This window comes from Cibotium barometz, chromosome 33, assembly GCF_041138505.1.
Source record: "Cibotium barometz isolate CiBa-2024 chromosome 33, ASM4113850v1, whole genome shotgun sequence".
Taxonomy (NCBI): Eukaryota; Viridiplantae; Streptophyta; class Polypodiopsida; order Cyatheales; family Cibotiaceae; genus Cibotium; species Cibotium barometz.
The window spans coordinates 15,904,063-15,926,177 of NC_141078.1; the positions used below are offsets into that span (position 1 = coordinate 15,904,063).

The window sequence follows — 22,115 nt, forward strand, 5'->3', positions numbered from 1 at the left end:
GGTTTCCCTATTTTCTGATCTAGGACTAACTTACACAAGCATCCAGGGGAAATAAAAGAATGTGTATTGCCTGAATCAATCAAAAGCTTAAAGTGCTTACCCTTGTACTCTGCTCGAGTTTGAAGGACTGAGAGACGATTTTGCCCTTGATGTTCAATGGCGGCATAAATCTATCCTCTTTCTTCCTCCATTGCGTCAGCTATTGTGATGGCTTTGGCTGCTCTACCGTCTGGGGTGGAATTCTCTCTCTCTGGCTTCCCCAATTCTGGGAGGGGATTCTTGCTAAAGAAGAAGCCGACCAAAGATACACAGAACTAGCAGAGCTACTCGGGATGTAGTATAGGAGGCAGCCGTCTCTCCATGCTCCTCAATGATAAGGACTCCATAATCCACCATGAATTAGAATAAAGGCTTGCCATCCAAGAATTCCCTCAAAGGAGTGACCAAACCGATAAGCTTTGTCAACTCATTGAGCGCGCTTTGGAGATAGGCTCTTTGCCAATGACTCCTCGAGCCCCTCCTCAAACTCTAACATTGTTTTTATCTATACTAACACTCTCTCTCCTTAAAAATGAAATTAATCTCACATAAGACCTGAGTTTAGGATATCTAACCCTTATACATCAGAATACAGAGAGAGATCATGACCCAACATTGGTAATGGAGATGCTAAGGGGAGACATAATTCTTACTAATCTAGCTAATATCTTCTTTTTCTAGTTACACCCAATCGTGCTCAACCTTTCTAGTTGGTGTCAGGTGTTACAACACTCTGTCATTGTAAGGTCCCTCCTCAGCTCCTAAAAGATGTATAAGTTCTCCTCTGAGTCCCCTGTAACCATTCCCTATTTCAGAATGCAAGAAAACATTGTTTTCCCTTGTTTTTAGCCTAGAGAGAGAAAATATTCTAGAGAGAGATAATACAGTTTTGAGATATTTTTGGATATAAAGTTATCCCTTTTATTTAAGATTAATTTCCATGAAATAGAAGTTTAAAAAGAGTTTTCCAATGTGCATTAGAAATTAATTGAATATGTGTATTAGACACCCTTAGCCTAAGGGTCCGCATTTTCAGAAATTTTTGATTAAGGTCCAAAGAGTGTTCTAAAGGGCCAATAGGAATAATTCAAGTGTTGGAATAACAAAAATGTAAAGAATAAAGGAAAATCTCCCAAAAATGAGTAAATTCTCACATAAGATGAAGAGTTGACTTGTACTAGGGTTTATTAGTAAAAAATGAGGTTTATTATTAAAAAAATAAATTTTTGACACCTCAAGGAGGGGGCTCATGAAGGAGGTGCCTAAAATCCATCATTACTTCACATTTTTAATTCAAAAAATGAGATATTTTCATCTCTCCTCTCTCCTCTTTCAAAACTAGATCAAAAAGTGAGCCAAATTGGTCCAAAACTTGTCAAAATGGATCAAACTGAAGCTGGAAGCCTCTAGATCCGAATTGGAATTGGTTGGTGGCCTCCCTCACCTATAAATAGACCCTCATTACTTTGTATTTTCATCTTTGTGTATTTACATGCTAGTATAATCTTTGTGTATTTACATGCTACTTTGTATTTTCATCTTTGTGTATTTACATGTGTATTTACATGCTAGTATAATCTTCAATTTAGTGTAATTTTATTATCCCTCTATTTTGCCTCTCCTTTGGGAAGCTTTGGAGCTTCAATAATCTTCATCCTCTCTTGGAGATTACCCTCTTCATCTTGGTGGCCAAGCTTTCTCTTGGGGGATTCACTTCTTCTTAAAGAATCAAGCCAAAAACCAAGGGTAAGCCTTAAATCAATGGTGTTTTTCTCTTTTTTGGAATGGTAATCTTCTTCCCAACCTCTCTAATGCTTGGAAAATATTTCACGATGTGAATTAGCCTGTAGCATTTCATGACGTGAAAACCTCTTGTCCCCTGATGCATGCACTTGTTGATACCCTAGGGAGTCCTATATGCTCAAATATTCCAAAATCAAATATTGTGCATTAAGAGGAGGAGAACTAAGAATATGAAACGTATGAACATGTTTCACGACATCAAATGGGTTGGACATTTTATGACGTGAAGTGCATAACCCGTTACCTCTTGTACCCATTTAAATTGGAAGTTATGGCTTGGTTTTTCCATACTCTTTATCACCCTCCTTCTGTCTTATTTCCAGGGAAACCAAGTTGATACTTTGGAGCTTGTGGTGGGTAGGCATTGTTGTAGATGTTTTAGTTATGAGTGAGAACTTCTTAGCTTTCCTTCCATCCAGTACAGGAGTACATCTATTGAATCTTCATGAACCTATTACGTTTCTAGTGCATGTGGCTTCACTTGGATATACTTGATCTCTTTTTGGTGTGATGTTGGAGGTGTTGCACTCCCTTGTTTGCTTGGGTGAATGGTTTTCTTCCTCCAAACAAATTTTGGTGCTACCATGACACTTGATATATCTGGGCCTTGATTCTGCTTGTGTCCATGGCTCTCGTTTGTTCCATTGGAGGTAAATGCTGCTTTGGATCTTGTGTTGGTTTTTGCTACCAATACTTTTGCATTTCCTTGATAGTAGCCATGTGTTGCTAGTAAGTCTTTTCTTACCCACCTCTTTTTAATGTCAAGGTGTGTTCGGGCGTGCTTGAGTTACTTTCTCTCCCTGGTTTGATTCCCTTGGCTCTTGCATGTAGCTTTGTGTATTTTCCCTGATACCCATGAGGTTTTGTCACTATTATAGTATCCTTGGGCTTTAAGCTAGGATTTGGGAACCCACTATTGTCTGACTTGATACATTCACACTACCTTTTCTGTGGTCCTCTTGAATGGCAATTATGGTTTGAGGTGGATGCATGTTCTATTGATTCTTTGCTTTGCTTAGCATTGGTGGCTCCATGTTGCATGTAACTACCTGCTTTCCCTTATTCAGTGAACTCCATAATGGGATGGTCATGGTGTCATTGCCATCATTGAGTTGTACTATACTTTTTTCCCATTAGATGTTACAGTTGCTAGCACAAATCCAGGATTGTCCAAGAATCATCTCCTCTACCATGGTTCCTATAGGCATGACAAATACCTTTCCAACCAAGGGATTATTTCTGATGGAGATGTCAACATTAAAAAATCCTAATATTTGCGTAACTAATAAATGCATACTATGAACCTGTGCACTAGTTGCCTCTAGGTGGGGTTTGTTTACAGCTACCCATGTTTCATAGCAAATCAAGTTATGACTTGATCCCGTTTCAATCAATTCAATGCACTTTGTGTGACTACCCTTTGTAGAGACATTTACACTAAGGCATGCTGGCTCAATATCCAAGTTATTCTCTTCAGGCAAAGTGAGTGAAGCCATGTTTACCTGTAGCGTTCTCCCTTGGAGTCTCAGTTTTTCTTTGGCTTCCCTTGACTTGGCTTCCTCTTGAGCTTGTCTAATATTTTCCTTGACTACCTCTTTCTTTTGTTTTAGAATATGCTCTTGTTCAAGCATTTCCTGGGTCACAGGTCCACAATATTTTTTAAGCTTACTTTCGTTGATATATCCCTCCATTTCTACCCCATCGATGGTTTTAATTAAGACTGACCCTTGAGGGGTGATTTAGGATACTCTAAAATGTCCAAACCCCCAGTTATTCAATTTCTTTTTCTTGGTGCTTCCAACACCATCATACATGAGCATAAGGTCCCCCATTTTCTAGTTCTTTGTGTTTTAGGTTATGGTCAAACCAATGTTCTCTCCGTAATTTCTCGACCATAAGCCCATACGATGCAATAAGCCTAGTTTCATCAAGTTTTTCTAAGTCAATCAGCCTCTCGACTAACGCATTTTCTATAAGCCTTTCTTTTACCACAATACACATGCTCGCAACTAAAAATTCCATAGGCATTACTGCATTCAATACCACAATACGCAGGCTCGTAACTAAAAATTCCATAGGCATTACTGCATCAATACCATAAGTTAGATGAAAGGGTGTGTATCTTGTGGTTACCTCTTACACGACATATGATAGGCCCATAGTGTTGCATTTAGCTTGTGTTCCCAATCCATTCGATTGGCTTCTAAGGTCTTGGTCAAGATAGCACATAAATCTTGTTAGTGCTCTTAGCTTGGCCATTTTCCTATGGATAATAAGATGATTATTTTAAATGGATTACAAGGAATCCCGTGAGTAAATGTTCAATCACCTCATTGATGAAATGTGAACCTCGGTCACTAACTAATTCTAGTGGACAGCCAAATTTAGAAATGATATGTTCATACAAGAACTTGGTTGTAGTTCGAGCATTAGCTTTTTTAGAGGCTCTCGCCTCTGCCCACTTGATGAAATAATCCGTGGTCACGATCACATAACGAGCTTGTGATGGATTCGTTTTGCTAGACTAATTAGTCCAACAAAATCAATACCCCATTTCTCAAAGGGTTGTCTCACAATTATAGGGGTAAGTGGCATTTTGTCCTTCTGTTGCAGAATAGCAAATCGTTGACCTTCCTCGCATCTTTTCACAAATTCTATGGCATCTCCAAATAACATAGACCACCATAGCCCTGCTTAAAGTATTTTTGTGAGCAGTAACTTCTTTAACAAAATGTCCTCCGACTATTCCCGAGTGTGCCTCTTCTAATACCGTGTGATGAACTCATCTTCTTGCACACACCTCCTAAGGATATCATCTTTGCCTAGCTTGTATAGTTCTCCCGCAATCAATTGATATGGTGCTGCCAGCTTAATGAGCCGATGCATCTTATCCTTGTTCAAGGACTGCTCTTGTGGAAAACCATGAGCTATGTACTCAGATATTTCTTCTCTCCAATCAAGCACCATATAAATTTTGAATAGACATGCATTGGGAGGTCATCATCAATGCCAGTGTAGGTTCTTCATTTGGAATTCTAGACATATGTTCTGCCAAAACATGTTGTGTTCTTTTTCTCACCATGACCGTAAAGTCGAATTCCAGGAGTAAAAGCAACCGTCGTGTGATTCTCCCCATGGTGTATGTTCACTAGATGTAATAAGACTTCATCATATTCTATGCTGAAATTGCCAGGCCATTGTACAAACTACGCACCGCTTGTCCTTGGACCCCGCGTGTCCTGATGACTAGAGACTCGTGATGTTGCTACCACACCGAAGCTACCTTGGCATCTTCTAGTACAGAAACTCAAGCATGTTATCTTCAATGGCCCAACTTATAGCATGTATCCAGAGTAGTCGGTCGGGCTAATACCAGATAATCCCTCTCCCAAAGTAGGGCAATAACTGATATCATCAGTTAGCCTTTCTCTTGAGTTTAAGTGCTTGAGCTCAGAAATATAATCCTGCATGGATTCGTTTTCTCTTTTATTTATGTTATGGAGTTGAGCCATAGGACTCCACCTATCACCACTTCGAGCAAAGCTCGGTATGAACACATTCTTAAGCCATATGAAATTGACTTTATCTTTAGGCTTTAAGGTTCGATACCATTGGTGAGCTTTCCCTTCTAAAGTTAGAGAGAAGGCATGTATCATAGTCACGTCGCTCACTGGCCCACATGTTTCACATGTTGACTCAATGATCTCTATATGTTGGATAGGGTCCCCATCTCCTGAGAATTTCTGCACGACTTTTGAAATAATGTGTGGTTTCATTTGAGATGGTATGGATTCAAGGGTCGTGCCTAGTTCCCTTACCATACCCATTTTTGTGGCTATATTCAATTAATCCACCCTTGTGGCTGCATTTAGATCTGTGTGGGGATCTATTATTGGCCTCCAAGGAGCTACCCCCCCTTCTAGACCTCGTCCTCTACCTGCGTAGTTTTCCATCTATCTAGTCTAGGTCTATGGTTGGGTCCGGGCAATTCCTCATCACTTGGCTCATTATTAGCAGCCTCAACCTGCCTTTGTTGAATTAAGAGTTCCATTCTTCGCAAGAAAGTGGGATTATTGATCATTTTGTTTATCTCCTCTCTTGTGTAGAGCCGATTCTCACCTCCGGTAGATGCCCTAGGTAGATTGTCTAGTTCTTCGGGCAATTTGAGGTCTTCCTCAACCTTGGGCTCCTCATTTATGGGTTATAGGGTTGGTATTCTTCAATTTTCTATTCCCACCCCCATGTTATCCAAGCTTCTCTAGATGTTTCTATTTCCTTGCCACGTGGCCGCAAATTCAAATTACCAATCTCCCTCTGTTCCGCCATCAATAAATCTTCACGCATTGAGCTCTTGCCTATCAAAATTTGCATTTGACGCTCTGCTTCCGCCATCTTTATGTCAAATTCTAATTCCTCAGATGTGGGGAAGAAGATTTGATCCGTCTGGATAGATTTTTCCTTGTCTCGTCTCACCCTAGGAGTCAATCCACTCGGTCTTAAGTGGTTAGTGTTTTTGGGTCCAGATATTAGGGATATATGTGTTAGTAAGTCTGGTTTTGGAGGACCATGTCTTGCGCTTGTTGACGAGCCCATGCCCGCAGACTGCACTTCATCTTATGTGCTGTGTTGGAGACCAAAAAAATCCCCTGGCCATGTCAAAGATTTCACTGGACCCCAGAGAAATTGGTTTCCCTTTCTCTCCAAATCCGAAGAACCTTAAACCTTCCTCCATATATTCTTCACTACTAGTTTTTGTAGTGGTCAGATTTCTCCAAGCTGCAACACTCAATTGAGTGCTCGTTCGCTAAGCGAGACCTGAACCAACACTTCTTTGGTAGGAGGAACCTGGGTGATTAGATGCACTGTCGTTTTGGGAGCAAGTTTGTCTCCAATAAGTTTCCCTAACCGTAGGTGCATGAGAATACAATTCAACATGCTCACTCACTACTTCAATTGTTAATCTCAGATTTCTATCGGACTAATGTTTCATGTCGTGAAATAGCAGATTGTGTTTCATGTCATGAAATGTATTTCATGCTGTGAACAACTTATGTTTCACGCTTCAAATTTTAGGTTTAGAATTGCATTAATCCGAGTCGAGGAGACTCCTATAATGCACATGTGAACCTCTCTAACCTCGGGTTTGATAATCCTTTACTCGTGAAATAGTAGGTCTCTGTGAATTAGTAGATTGCGTTTCCTAGGTGATTAGATGCAATGTTGTTTGGGAGTAAGTTTGTCTCCAATAAGTTTCCTTGACCTTAAGTGCATGAGAATACAATTCAACACGCTAACTCACTACTTCAATTGTTAAGCGCTCAAATTTCTGTTGGACTAATGTTTCACGTCGTGAAATAGCAGATTGTGTTTCATGTCATGAAATGTATTTCACACCATGAACAACTTGTGTTTCACGCTTCAAATTTTAGGTTTAGAATCGCATTAATCTGAGTCGAGGAGACTCAGATTAATGCACGTGTGAACCTCTCGAACCTCGGGTTTGACAATCGCATTAATCTGAGTCGAGGAGACTCCTATAATGCACGTGTGAACCTCTCGAACCTCGGGTTTGACAATCCTTTACTCGTGAAATAGTAGGTCTCCGTGAATTAGCAGACTGTGTTTCACGTTGTGAAATGTAATTCATGCCGTGAACTATTTCGTTGCACTTTCACGAGATAAGTCTTTTCTGTTTTCTTATGTCAATCGTTGTCAGGATAAGACACACTAACTTTAGTAAGGCAATCTTAAAACTTCTGGCGCTAATGGTGGGCGATGCTTCACATCATGAAATGCGTTTCACGGCGTGAAACGCTTTACTTAGTCTACATATGTGACCAGGGTGGTCATAGAGAACTGCACATGCAAATGCACACAGGTAAAAAAATATAACTCTCTCTCACACACAATGAAACTCTATAAATGCTATAGCCTTCTCTATCTCTCTCTATCTCTACCCCTTTAACATTCGAAAGCAATTTGACCGAAAGGCTTTCGAAGCCATATATATAGGTGTTTTTCAATCGAACACTTTTCGATTGGAAGCCTTTCGATCGAAAAGCACAAATTCTAAACATTATTCGTTATACAATATACGTGAATACATGAATACATGAATACATGAATACATGAATATCTCACATTATTTGTTTAGAAATCATTATACGGGTCATATAATATAATGTAGAACTACATTAGTAGTCATGTGATTTTGTATTAAGTATTATAGTCATATAGCAATCATGGCTACTATTTTCTACATGTAGGCATGGCTTCTTAATATAGCACTCTCAAAATGTGGGCTTCATAGTACTATGATTGCTACATAGTAGTCATGACTACTAAAGAGCAATTAGAGAGAGTTAAGACCCCTATATATGGCTGCAATATATTCTTGGATTATTACAAATTACATGAGTAGTTATTTAGCAATCTAGACTTTTTATTCATTATTATAATCATATAGTAGGCACATGATTGATATTTATATAAGTCTTTAAAATAATTTATAGTGCTAGAATATGATAACAATGTATGCATTTAACTAGTAACTATAGAGTATTATAGTTTGGATAGAGTTTGGACGAGCTAGTTGGTCCACATGACCACCGCACTTGATTCAACAAGCTAGCTAGTCCTTACTCCATCCAAACTTTAATGCATATATATAACTTTAAAATATAGAAGTCATAAATCTCTCTAAGATTCCTATATTCAACAGAAAGACATAAATTAATTTAAGAAAATGTGTGCATACCTTTAATTCTTGAACATTTCTTGTAAGAATTCTAATATACATCATAGCATTATTGAGCTATAATGTTTTGAGAAAGCTAAAGGTCACATCAATTTCAATTTGGAGGTATTTTGAGGTGCTTACAAAAATATTAATATGTTTTTACAAACCACTTGCATGGCTCACCTCCCTACCTTAATTCACCACTCTTACTCCCATGCTGTAAGATACAAACTACCCACACCACAAAACATGGTGCTTACTAAAGCCCACAGAAAGGATGAACAAACCCATTAAATGGTTGTGCCAATTAATCCTTTAAATATTCAATGGCCAAGACCTTGTCTTGATTTTCTTGTGAAGATTATAACATCTCGTAATGCTTTGATGACATCTGTATACCCATTTTTGCACTACTAATTGTGTTTCTTTTTAGATTTCTATGCTGGTAATAGAGCTTTACCCTCATGAAACTCACTCCAAGGGACACCCTCTCTATCTACTTGTGTTCAATGTTATAATTACCTATAGTTTAATGTTTAGTACTAAAAAATACATTTCTTTTACCTTAGGTAAACCTCATTTCGTGGTTTTGTGTAACACTAATTGTTGACCTCCCTCCCTTATACAACCCTAGAACACACCTTCCCTACCCAACCCTATTCCTATTTTAAGCTGGTAGAAATTTTGGTCCTCCAAATTTTCCTTATACTTCTATTCGCCCTTGGCAAACACTCACTCTTACTTTCTCTCCCTACACGTGCATGTGTACACACATGTACACAAGATAAGGTGCCATGTTTTTTCATTTTTCTAAATTTGTATGTATACACACGTGCACGTGCACACACATGTACACAAGATAAGGTGCCATGTACACAAGATAAGGTGCCATGTTTTTTCATTTTTCCAATTTTGAGTCTCATATTTACTTCTCTCCTTAGATTTCAAATTATTCCTACTATTGCCCTTATATCTTACCCTTATATAAATTTTTAATTTTATTCTCCTATATACTTCTCTCTTTACATTTCAAATTATTATTACTATGCTTATATAAATCATTACTACTACCCTTATATAAATTTCTCATACTCTCACATATTCTAAGACACCACACACACACACACACACACACACACACACACACACACACACACACACACACACACATTTATGTGTATTTATTTTACGAGAGTATAATTTTAACTATTTCACTTATTGTACCCTAATTGGCCTTACTAACTTTATCTCACTTATTGTTTACTTCCCTGATTAGTGTAACTAACTTTTACTCACCCCATTAACCTTTACTTAATCTAACCTTCTACACTCTCACTCACTTTCTTAACTATTCTCATAATTTTTATCAGCAATATTTGTTTCTTCATTATATTTGGGCTTCTTTAAGGCCTTAACTAAAAAGGTCATCAACATGAAAGCCATGAGAAAGAAGAAGGAAACCAAGGAACTCGACTCCAAAAGGGAACATTTAAGTGTTTCAAAGTTAGCATATGAGGAGAGCTTAAATTAAGACAAGTTGCACAAAATTATTGTAGCACTAAATAAAAACATCAAGAAGTGCCACATTGATCCAAAAACTTACCTAAAAGTAAGATTAAAAATAATGAGGTAGATAAGAATATTTAATATGCCCAGTGCAATAGACCATTAAGTCGATACGAATTTCCATGATCCACACTTCAATAGCGGTTACAAGATTGTGATTTACCATTAGAGAAGTTAGGAAGGGGATGACATGTAAGCCCGTTTAATATTTGATTGCTCACTAATTTAGAGACATAACATACTAGGTGTCAACAACATCACCAAGAGGATGTGCCAAAAGCTTTAGATACCTAAGGAAAAGCACACCCTTCATCATACAAATGGCTAGTGTGAGTAAGAGGCAATCACATGAGTTTAAACACCACCACTTATAAACTATTAGCCCAATTTGAGAGATTACATATGAAACATCAGCCCACTGATCACCCTTTCGGGATCTTGTGTCCCACTTTGAGAAATTGCATATGAAACATCTTAAACCCATGCACACTTGGAGCCATTGATCACCCTTTAAGGATTTTGTGTTCCATATATTATAAGTTATATATCTTTGTAACTATACACTAGTAGATAAAACATTGTGAATATTATGCTCTTATAAATTAAAGACCTATTACATGAACTTGTAAAGAAAAGAAATTTGTTCACAAATGATAAAGATCCCCCAAGTTGAGAAATTGATAACTTTGTTAAGTGTTTGAGTTTAAGGTAAAGCCTCCCACACCCAATATCCAATTCATGTTTTATGTCCTCAAAGTTTCTTCCATTTGAGCCTTTTATCATGAAAGGTTTGGAATGAAAGACAAAATTATCATCGTATCCATGCTTTCTTTCTTGTTAAAATCAATATCAATAAAGAAAGAAAAGTTTAGCTAAGTATAAGAAAGACTTCTTTTTTAATGGGGAGTGACGGAACGGAGTATTGGGATTTACGGTACTTAAGAAGAGATTAAAGTAAAAGAGATACATAAACTGAATTTTACTTCAAGAATAACTTGGAATAAGTGAAAGGTGAGGGTATCCAAAGAACAAAGAAAAATGAAAAAGGGGGAATAATTCTAGCTATGATCATGTGCATACTTTTTGTACTAAGGTGGGAGATACACAAATCAATTGAGTAGAAAGAAGGTGCCCAGGTGGGGAGAACTTTAAGCACAAATGGTACAACGGGTTGGCCATGAAGCTTTTTCAAGTAGATGGCTATGGCGGTGGATTCAACCGACAAAACTATATTTCACTTATACACTTGATTCCATTTACCTAGCATGTTTTTTTATCATCAAAAGGTGGAAAATGAAGGCCTAAAGTAGTAGGGTACAATGTGTACACAATTGGGCCTATTTTTCCACAAGGCTATTAGAAAAATATATTAGTACACTTGATCATTGACTTTGGTTCTCAATTCAATCCTTGATGCACTAAGACATTTTCATTCTCTTACTTTTTGATGTGGGTGGTGGGCTGATTTTGATCAATGTTTATAAACGTTTCTAAGAAAATAAGCCATTAAAGTTAGGGCCTAATATACATCATTAGATACTTTTATATATATATATACACACACATTATTTTTAAACCTTGATAGCTGTGCAAGGTATTAAAATTGGGGCCTAGTTACCCCATCATGGTTGGCTTTTGACGGGCACCCTTGTCCGTCAAATTTGACAAGAAAGAGATGAGACTTGCGTGTTTTTCACCCATTTACATGTAATTTTTAACGGCTGAGAATTATTTTTGCAGGTTTTTTCCATCCAAAATACCCAAAACCGTGCATGACGCCGCTCAAAAATCAAGCATGTGCCCCATCCAGCTAGAGAAATTGTGCAATAATAATAAATAAGGAGTTGTTAATCATTTGTTTTCATATTTTTCCCACTAATTTTGAGAAGAAAGTCGGTCAATTACTCGAGGAGCATGTTTTCTAGAGAGTTTGTGCAACACAATGAATGAAATTCAATCATATTGATGTAGTTTAGCAATTTGCTCCCACTTAGAATGGTCACCCAATGAGTTTGTGAGAAAAAAGTACCAAATTAAAAAAAGGGATAATATTTAAAATATATAGATTGGGCCTCGTTGAGCGGGAACGAGCGAGCCGCCTTCACCATCCATGATTTCTGTTACAGCATTCGGCTGCTGTGGGCCCGCTGAGCCACCTGGGATTACCGGTAGCCGGTTGTTTTCAGCTTCCAACTACCTCTGACCGGGTAGGCTTCAAGTCAAAAAGCGGGTTACCTCGTGGGGTGTGAGTTCGGGTGACCGCCCATCGAGGGTTCATGAGGTAACGGTGATAAGTGAAATCAGAATCTTGATCGGGATTCTCGTGAGGGTAGATTCCGCCAGCCGGTAGTTAGGTAAAACTCGTTCTTTTCCTAGAAATTTTAAAGTATATCAAATATTTTGGATATCTATTTTGGATGATTTAACTGAAACAAATTTGGGTGATCTATTGAATTAAAATTGGATTTCGTTGAATTATGTTAGTTTGCATTGATCGCACATAAGCTAGTTTAAATGCTTTATTGGATAAAGCAAGTTTGGATAATCAAACAAACAAAATAATTTGTAGGAAAAAAAAACGTACAAAAAGGGAACTTGAACTTGCATATTAGCTTCATGTGTGTTTCTCTTTGAATCCTTAATTGAAAATCATTATTTAATATTCTATATATATTTTTCTCTTAATGCTGTAATATTTTCAAGGAAGTTGTGAAGAATTTTGCAACCCAAAAAAAACAAGAAAATGATTTTGGCACCCTAATAATTTTAAGAAAGGACTGCTTACCAAAAAAAAAGGTAATCAAGTCAAAAAAGGGGAAAACCGACTTTTTTTTTCCCCATGAATCACCATCATCTTGCGGGCATGAAAAGTTGTGGCTGCGACGGTTATACGTTTTCATAATTTCGAAAGGCTCTTTGCTTTTGACATCCTACTGCAGCCTGCTATCTAGTTTCATATCTACCGAAGGTCCTACACACACACACACACACACACACACACGTGTATATATATATATAGAGGTAGCTGCCTTCCACCCTTACCCGCATCACATTCTTGGTTTACTCACCTGCTGCTGCCTTGGATCACCTCGATCGTCTTATAGCCTTGTTAGCAGTAAGATTTTCTCCTTTCCTGCTTCATCCCCATTCATTGAACACTAATTACACCAATTACTTGCTAATTTTGTAGCATGGTTTTCTTGTCTCTCTCTCTCTCTCTCTCTAGCCAGGCATGGACTTTCCCGCATTTTTTTGGATGCTCGTGGTAGCTCTGGCTTGGACAATCGACTGCGGACCAGCTCGTGTAGAAGCTCACTACTCCGTATGGAGACATGCCCACGCTACCTTCTACGGAGGAAGTGATGCATCTGGAACAATGGGTAATTAATGGTTTTTTTAAAAAAAAATCAATCCTTGGGTATTCCTTGGTTTAATTAACATATAAGTTGTAAGTAGCAATGAGTAACTGGGTAGTGCTCCCTGCTAATGATGATGATGGTGTGGGTGTGGGTGGTTTAGGGGGGGCGTGTGGCTATGGGGACCTGTACAGCCAGGGCTATGGGACGAGCACAGCTGCGTTGAGCACGGCATTGTTCAACGGTGGGCTGATATGCGGGGCGTGCTTCGAGATCAAGTGCTGGGGTGACCCGCAGTGGTGCTTACCCGGCAACCCTTCCATCGTGGTCACGGCCACCAACTTTTGTCCGCCCAATTGGGCTTTGGCCAGCAGCAACGGAGGCTGGTGTAACCCGCCCAGACGCCACTTCGACATGGCCGAGCCTGCCTTCCTCAAGCTTGCCCAATACCGCGCCGGCATCGTCCCGATCCTCTACAGAAGGTAACCCACCACTTCTAGAAACATTAAAAGTACTCTCCCATAGTCTTTCATTTTTTATTTTTTTTAGAAACATCAATTTTTAAAACATGCAACCTATTGAAACCTTTGAATGTTAAATTGATACAGGTGATCATAAATTATAGAATTATGTTGGTGCATCTAAGGCCCTTAGTCCCTTATTTAAGGAAGCAACTGATTGCACTCAGAATGGATTGCTTAATTTGAAGGTTAATATGCATGGATGACTTTACTTATTTCAAACATTGCTCATCACAACAAAGCATAATTTATCTTCTCATTATAAAGATCTATGCATCCAAATTTTCCCTCAATGATTTTGTGTTGGGATGGTTTTAAAGGTTTTTCTAAGCATTCTTCATAATTTATTTTCAAGCACCATTGAGGTGAGTGTAAACACCAAGAGGTACTAACATCAATACTAACTAACAAGTGTAGGAAATAACTTGTGCGTGCTATTTCTTTTTCATGTGTTCTCTTGAATGTGGTTTCCATGTCATGGTGTGTGTGTGTGTGTGTGTTGTCAATAGTACAAATGCTTTTGGGGACGTGTTTTATTATTTTTGTGTGCTAAATTGTATGTGTGGTTGCTTGTGTTCCTATGTGCATATTTGATGGGCTGGATAAATGGTTTGTATGTGAGAGAATTTGACTTAAAAGAGGGGTGTGCTTTTATAATAATTAGTGCACTATTATGAAAATTTTAGAACTAGTTTGAGACTAAAGAGGCCCCTTACTCAAGGAGTAGAAGTACATATTCAAAAATTGATGTAGAAAGAACATGAAAAACGCCCATTGTTTATGACGACTTTGATGTATAATGATATTGTAACTAGAAAAGATATACACAAAATTAAAGCAAATCTCAATATAATTAAGTAATACCGAGGTTTGAGCACAAGTTGGTAGTGGGCAAGCTTGAGGTTTGATAGAAGGTGGGGTGGACAACATCTCAAACTTTAGAGAAATAATATTAACAAAGAAGTGATTGTAATGGCAGGGTTCCTTGTGCGAAGGAAGGGGGTATTCAATTCACATTAAACGGCTTCAGTTACTTCAATCTAGTGCTAGTGACTAATGTGGCGGGCAGTGGGGATGTGGGCCAAATGTATGTGAAAGGGTCGAGGACAGGGTGGATCAAAATGAAGAGGAATTGGGGCCAGAACTGGCAGTGTGACACCGTGCTTGTTGGGCAGGCACTCTCCTTCCGGATCACCACGGGCCATGGCCACATCGTCACCTCCTACGACGTTGCCCCCTCCAATTGGCAGTTCGGACAAACCTTTGTGGGCAACCAAGCTAAGTATTAGAGTCTAAGCACCAGATTAAACCTTAATCCATCGCCTTAATCATCAAATTAAACCTTCATCCATTGCCTTCTCGTTGTCTTTAGTGTGCTAATCACCAATGGCTTTGTACCCTTTTCATTGATCACATATTTTTCAAGTGTTGTAAAAGCTGCTACTCAGCCAGCTTGCGATGTAGCTAAGCCCCCGTTCTAGCCATCCGCTGCTGATATGTATACCACATCAAGTTAATATCAATCTTTGTATCTTACATGGCTCAATTTTCATCGAAAACTTTGCTTGCCGACATATGGAAAAGTTATAAAGAAAATTTTAGTAAAAAGAAAATCATCTCCTTATTTTGACGGACTAGTATGCGCCCCTAACATAGGAGTTTGTGTCTAGCCCTCCTTGAACTAAAATCAAGCTTTGAAAAAGACCTTTCATATCAAGAAGTTCTTATGACAAGTTTTTAACAAATAAACTTTTACACCTGACCCAATATACCATAATTTCCTCATTTATCTTTACATAAGAATTCTAAAACTTTGTTAACTTTGAAATGGGTGTATGATCTCACCCTTTGAATGTTTGACTAGATGTGCATGGGATCGAGTTACACTTCTTACACACATAGACAACCATCCTTCTTTCCATTGCATGCCCAAGACATGAGTTTTAAACCAACCTTTTTTGTGGAGTTGTAAATTGTAATGTGAATAAGCATCCTCAACACATGGCAAAAAGTAGGACAATGGCACTCTCTTGCTAAAAGAGGAGTTTTGTGCTAATTGGTTCTTTTTTTCTTGACCATCTCGTCTCCTTCGGCACTATGTGACAACTTTGTTGGAAAGTGAAGATGGAACAACCTAGGTTGGTTTCACTTACACTTTACTGTCCACCATTATAACATGGGTGTGTCTTGTTAACCAAATTATTTCAAAAGTTGTAATATGATCAAGCATCCTTAGTGTAATATCATACTCATGAAACACTAGGACCCTCCTGTCAAAATTCAAGCTATGTGGACTGGTTCTTTCACCCTCCTTTGGATGCCCAAGCTTTTGTGGATTGGTTCTTTCACCCTCCTTTGGATGCCCAAGTTTTCCCTCTTATGGGCATTAGGTGGCATCCTCAGCCAAGTTGGAGAAAACTTTATTGTGGTGGACAAGCTTGAGGTTTGATAGAAGGTGGGATGGACAACATCTCAAACTTTTAGATTATCAAACAAGTGATAGGATGCTGCTATTGATGGCAAGGTTCCTTGTGCGAAGGAAGGGGGTATTCATTTCACATTAAACAGCTTCAGTTACTTCAATCTAGTGCTAGTGTCTAATGTGGGCAGTGGGGATGTGGGCCAAATGTATGTGAAAGGATCAAGGATAGGGTGGATCAAAATGAAGAGGAATTGGGCCCCCCTCCAATTGGCAATTTGGACAAACCTTTATGGTCAACAACCAAGCTAGGTATTAGAGTCTAAGCGTCATATTAAACCTTAATCCATCCCCCCCTTAGTACTTAATCATCAAATTAAACCTTCATCCATTGCGTTCTCATTGTTTTTAGTGTGCTTATCACCGATGTCTTTGTACCCTTCTCATTGAACACATATTTTTCAAGTGTTGTAAAAGCTACTGTCTCAACCAGCGTGCGATGTAGCTAACCCCCTTTTTAGCCATCCACTCTGTTGATACATCAAGTTAATATCAATCTTTGTAGTTTGGCTGAATGACCGTCTTATAGAGGTCTTATACAATGATTACATGTGTCAACCACAACAAATTTTAAGTGACATTTTACCATGCATTATTAACATTGGCCTTTTCTAATCACTAGTGGCTTGACCCGTCCTTGATGGGGAAGAGTATTCTTGCATACATAAAAACAAAGGCAGGGTGAGTAAAGATAAGACTTATAATCCTCAACTTGCCAACCTTATTATATGAACACACCATGCTTGTCATATATATCCATGTAGGAGCTCCTAAAGCACTTAATTTTCTTTGAATAAAGCAACAAACTTGGCACAAATATACATCTAGCATTCCAACCCATGTGAACCGAGCATTCTTAAATACACCTGAGCAAAACATTAAAGCAATCTTCAGGCAACTGGATTATCTCTCCTTGGAAGCCTATACTCCTCACCTCCATCTGCCCCAAAAAAATATTTTAAGATAAAAATATTAGATATTGCAAGATATAATTTTCAATGAAAAAAAAGGAAAAAGATAAAACCTTGCAAAACTTATTCGGTGGATCAGTATTTGAGACGAAGGGCATTTGAACAGACTTGTAGACAGCAAATCGAAGAAATTTATAATGTCCAGTGCTTATGCACCGAAAATCTAACTTATTAACATTACATGTACATGTACATGAAGCTGACCCACAATCTAACTTATTAACATTACATGTACATGAAGCTGACCCACAATCTTTCGCAATCTTAGATTGTAAATTCCAAGGAGTCCAAAGCTCTCATCGTAAGTGTCTCAACCATACAAACCTAGCAATAATCTAGCTTCAAATAAATAAAGATATTTCTTGTTGGCAAAAGGAATGTATCAATAATAATTTATATTTTTAAAGCAAGTTTCTATATATATCGTAATACACTTGTACTCTAATAGTTCGATAATTAGAGATATTGTTGCTTGTCCTTCCCAAAATGGAGGGTTTACAATTGAGCCATGAAAATTCAAATAGATTATGGTAAACAATGATGCCTATATTATAGCAACCATCAAGAAAAATATCTTCAATAACTTGTCCATCACCATAAACAAATAAAAATGATCTCCTTGCCACATCCATCCTAAGCAATATACCTATGATATCAAATATGACACTACACTAATCATTTGAGGTCTCTCTCTCTCTCTCTCTCTCTCTCTCTCTCTCTCTCTCTCTCTCTATGGAGGTTTAGTATTTTGAACCAAGTAAGAAAAATAAAAGCAAGTCAAAAGCACAACATTTACTTATCCAAATGTTAAAAAAGCAAACAGGAACTCACCAAGCCCTTATAGACATCTCAACAATTTGAACAACCCCTTGAACAATAGTTGGGGCACTCCATATTGTGGATCTGTATATTGGCTTTACCTCAATGTAAGTAGATTTATACATATCAATTCAATATTATCGGCAAGGGTTGCATCAATGTAAGAGATAAATTGAAGGAATTTTGCCATCTATCCCCTATTTAACTTCAAGACTTTGCATCACAAAAAATAATTATCATTCTAAAAAAAACATCAATCAACTTCAAAGCATGCACTTTTACTGAAAGACAACATAGATTGCACATGTCACATCTTTGTAATCATTCTTCTTTCAAATGATTACTTGATTGATACAGAGATATCTATGAATGTAGTCTCTGGTGTTTGTAGACTGCTGTATCAATAGCTTGTTTTCACATTTTGGACATAGATTACATTTACATTCTTCTATGGGTGGTTGCAAGATGAGGTTATCTAGTTTCATGTAGTAGGCACCCTTGGCTTTAGCCTGAAAACAGGTATTTTTTTAAGAAGAATAACCAATCTCTCCTAGTTAGCCAAGGAGTTTGACTTCAAGGTCTTCTAATGAAACATCATATGCAAAGTTGGGCACCTAAAACTATAATCTGATCAGATATCCAATAATTGCAAATCCTAGATATCCAATAATTGTAAATCCCCTTTTCTTTGGGAACCAAAATTGTATACAGGCCCTGTCGGAGGTTTAGACAGGTACAGTGAATGTGAGCAAATTGCCTATAACTTTTACATTATTACTCATATGATGTTCCCACTAATATTAAATATTTTCAAGAAACATTAATGTCACAAATACAAATAACATAGAGCTTAACTTGATTTATCGATTAATTTTTGATGTGTTCTACTATTTTTATATTATTTAAAAGGTATTAAAATTGTTAAAAAACATGCTATTTTGTCCTCCCACCACATCTACCATTTAAAATGCTCAAATTGTATGGATCTAGTAATGATTAGATTGGGAAAGATTAGTATAATGTGGGCATAAGGTAAAATTACAAATCTAACGGTCAGATTTTTGTAGATTTACTTTGGAAAATTTGTTATGACTGTAAGAGGCCTGTTAAATCAATTATAATTTAATTCTAGAAAATCAAATATTGAATCTTTCAACCTAAAAACTCTAGGAATCAATATGCTTGTTTTCATGAATTTATTAAAAAAATTTAGGCTTAATTTTGAGTATGGGAAGGTCCATTTTCAATCCTCCCAAGTGAAAATTCCCATATTGTGTCCACTCTCCCCTTTTGAAGTCTAAAACCAATCCTAGTTAGGTTTGAAAATCTAGGCTTGGTAAACTTTAAAGCCTAGATATCATTCCATGTTTGAGGCTTGGGTAGGCACAAATCTTATATATGCATGCCACTTTATGTCCACATTAGCTTCGAGAGGATCTACATAAGCAGCTTGCCACCTCACCTTGCCACCTCCACCCTCCATGTTAACATGGTCAACCTAGTTGACTCCCCACCTCATCATCCTAGTCATCATTAATGCCACATCTTCTTGCCCCCTTTGCATGCCACCTCGCACGTGGTGACATGGCATGCCACATCATGGAATTGCCACATCAGCCATAATAGTGCCACATGTCAAGAGAATGCCACGTGTCATGCACGCATGTGACACGTGGCACCTCCTTCCCACCTCTCCAATTTTTTTTAAAAACATATTTTTGAAAAAGTTAATTTAGTAATTTAGAGAAATAGAATATAGAACTTTAAATAATAAAATATATATAACTTATATTAAATAAAAGAATTTAAAATCACTAATTTAAAGGATTATATTTTAGAATTAGATCAATAATATTATTTTTTAAGTTCATGTTATTCAATTTAAAAAAATAATTTTTTTAAATTTAATATTTCTTAAAAATATTTTGTGTAGACTAAACCTTTGAATAAAATTTAAAAAAATACATTATAAAAGAAAATATAGTTATATAATTATAAAATAAAAGATATATTTAAAGATATATTTATATATCCAGTAATGACAAATATTTAGACTTATTGATAAATATTATTAATAATATTAATTTTTAAGTAGATAATCGTTTATCTTTAATTATCTTTATGTTTATCTTAATTATCCAATCAATCTTAGATAGAAAATCCAATGAGATTTGAAGTGGATAACCTATTTTTCCTATATAATCACATATCTCTAGTACTATCCCACACTTATCTCTGATACTATCCCATCATTGAGCCTTCATAATTTTTACTCTCTTAGCTTCCTTGAGAATGGGTTCTCAAAGTCGTAGGAGTCAAAAACGTGATAGGACTAGAATTCCCCCCGTTCACCAAGTTCAAGAGGAGGAGAGGAAAAGAGTAGCTCGTGAGAGAAAGAGAGTGGAGAGCACGTCAACGAGCAACACCTTCCATGCGATGATCCAAGCCTTGCTCCTCCTCTTCCACTTCCTCTCCCTCCGCCCTCTTCCCCCCCACTACCCCTTAGTTTAGATAATCCACATGAACCTGCCCTTCCTGAGCCCCCTTCTCTTCCCCAAGAACCCACCCCCTCCTTTGGGCGCCCATCGTGTGGATAGGAAAGAACTATCAAAGTCAGGGGCACATTGTCATGCCCATGCAATCTTCCATTCCTATTTCAAAGACCTCACGCCTTCATCACACAGGCATGCATGCTTGATGCTTTGATCGATCTGCCCAACATGGCCAACTGCATGGCGCTTTCCGACATTGGAGGTCGAAGAGAGAGGAGAGCTGGCATGGCGGTGCTACAAAGTGTCATTCCTATATAGTTAACAAGAAGAGGAACTCTGCGAATGCTTTAGCTGCTCGACGGGCTATTATGGCAGCCATAGCTCCTAAATGAAGGGTAAGGTGAGTGCCACATCTCGCATCCTTTCCATAGCACTACATGTACTTAGAGTTGGGTCTATTAGAGATGACAAAGTTTAGATGCCAATGAGGTTGGTGCTTTGTGGGGCGAGTAGTGGTCGTGTAGCTAGGCATGATCGCCTACTAGATGAAACCACTAGAGCCTTGATAGAAAGTTTCATCTAGTAGGCATGATCACCTACTAGATGAAACCACTAGAGCCTTGATAGAAAGTTTTTAGGAGAAGAATTGTCGTGCCTCGCCAGTTTTCAAGAAAGCTTTGTGTAAGAGAGTGACAAGAGGAGTGTTCATTGAGCACGGTACTTGCTTTCTTGAAATGACCCAAACAGCGTTGTATTCTCAGTTTATGGCATCGTATCTAGAGCTTAAAATTGGGCAAAGGTCATTTGAGGGGTGTAAGCCTTGGTTTGTGAGGTACTCACGTCAGCATGACACATGTTGTTGTCGCTACCATGTTGAGTTCAAACTTTTTTATGATGTGTTCCATTCTCTTAGTGGGCATAGAGAGTTGCCTCGTAGTCCTCTTGATTTCATCCAAACTCTCTTTTGTGTGCACGCACAGAGGATGCCCAGTTCCATAGGATGCCTTGTGTGGAGAGCAATTGCACATCATGTGGTTCACTTGCACATCTACAGATGGTAGATCTTGATGCAAGTGACCAAGAGATAGTGCCATGGCAATGTTATGAGTATGTGACACACCAGCTCCAAAGTGGTGGTGATAGTCCAGGAAGTTGCAGCTTGTGGACAAACATACACCATGTTGTCACTTCACAGCCACATTTAGGGAGCAGATCTATCCCTATATATGACACAGTCATTGTGCCAACCCAAGTGGTAGGATCTTCAGTTCCGAGCATGCCTGGTAGAGTTTCCTATTGGTGTGGTCGCCTCTGTGATTGATTTTGCAGA

General features: G+C 38.0%; 1 protein-coding gene across 2 annotated transcripts; it reads left to right on the forward strand.

The window, feature by feature from the left end:
• The first annotated feature begins 13,109 nt into the window (after window positions 1–13,109).
• LOC147619345 (expansin-A4-like) lies at window positions 13,110–15,557 on the forward strand. Of its 2 annotated transcripts, none has more exons than XM_086773513.1 (4): window positions 13,110–13,262; window positions 13,374–13,527; window positions 13,667–13,985; window positions 15,004–15,557. In XM_086773513.1, exons 2-4 carry the CDS (start codon window positions 13,380–13,382, stop codon window positions 15,311–15,313), a joined length of 777 nt encoding a protein of 258 aa, XP_086629639.1. In that variant the 5' UTR covers window positions 13,110–13,262; window positions 13,374–13,379; the 3' UTR covers window positions 15,314–15,557. The 2 variants fall into 2 exon arrangements, with proteins under 2 accessions (XP_086629639.1, XP_086629640.1); XM_086773514.1 differs by having other exon boundaries at window positions 13,113–13,262; window positions 13,378–13,527.
• The last annotated feature ends 6,558 nt before the right edge of the window (window positions 15,558–22,115 follow it).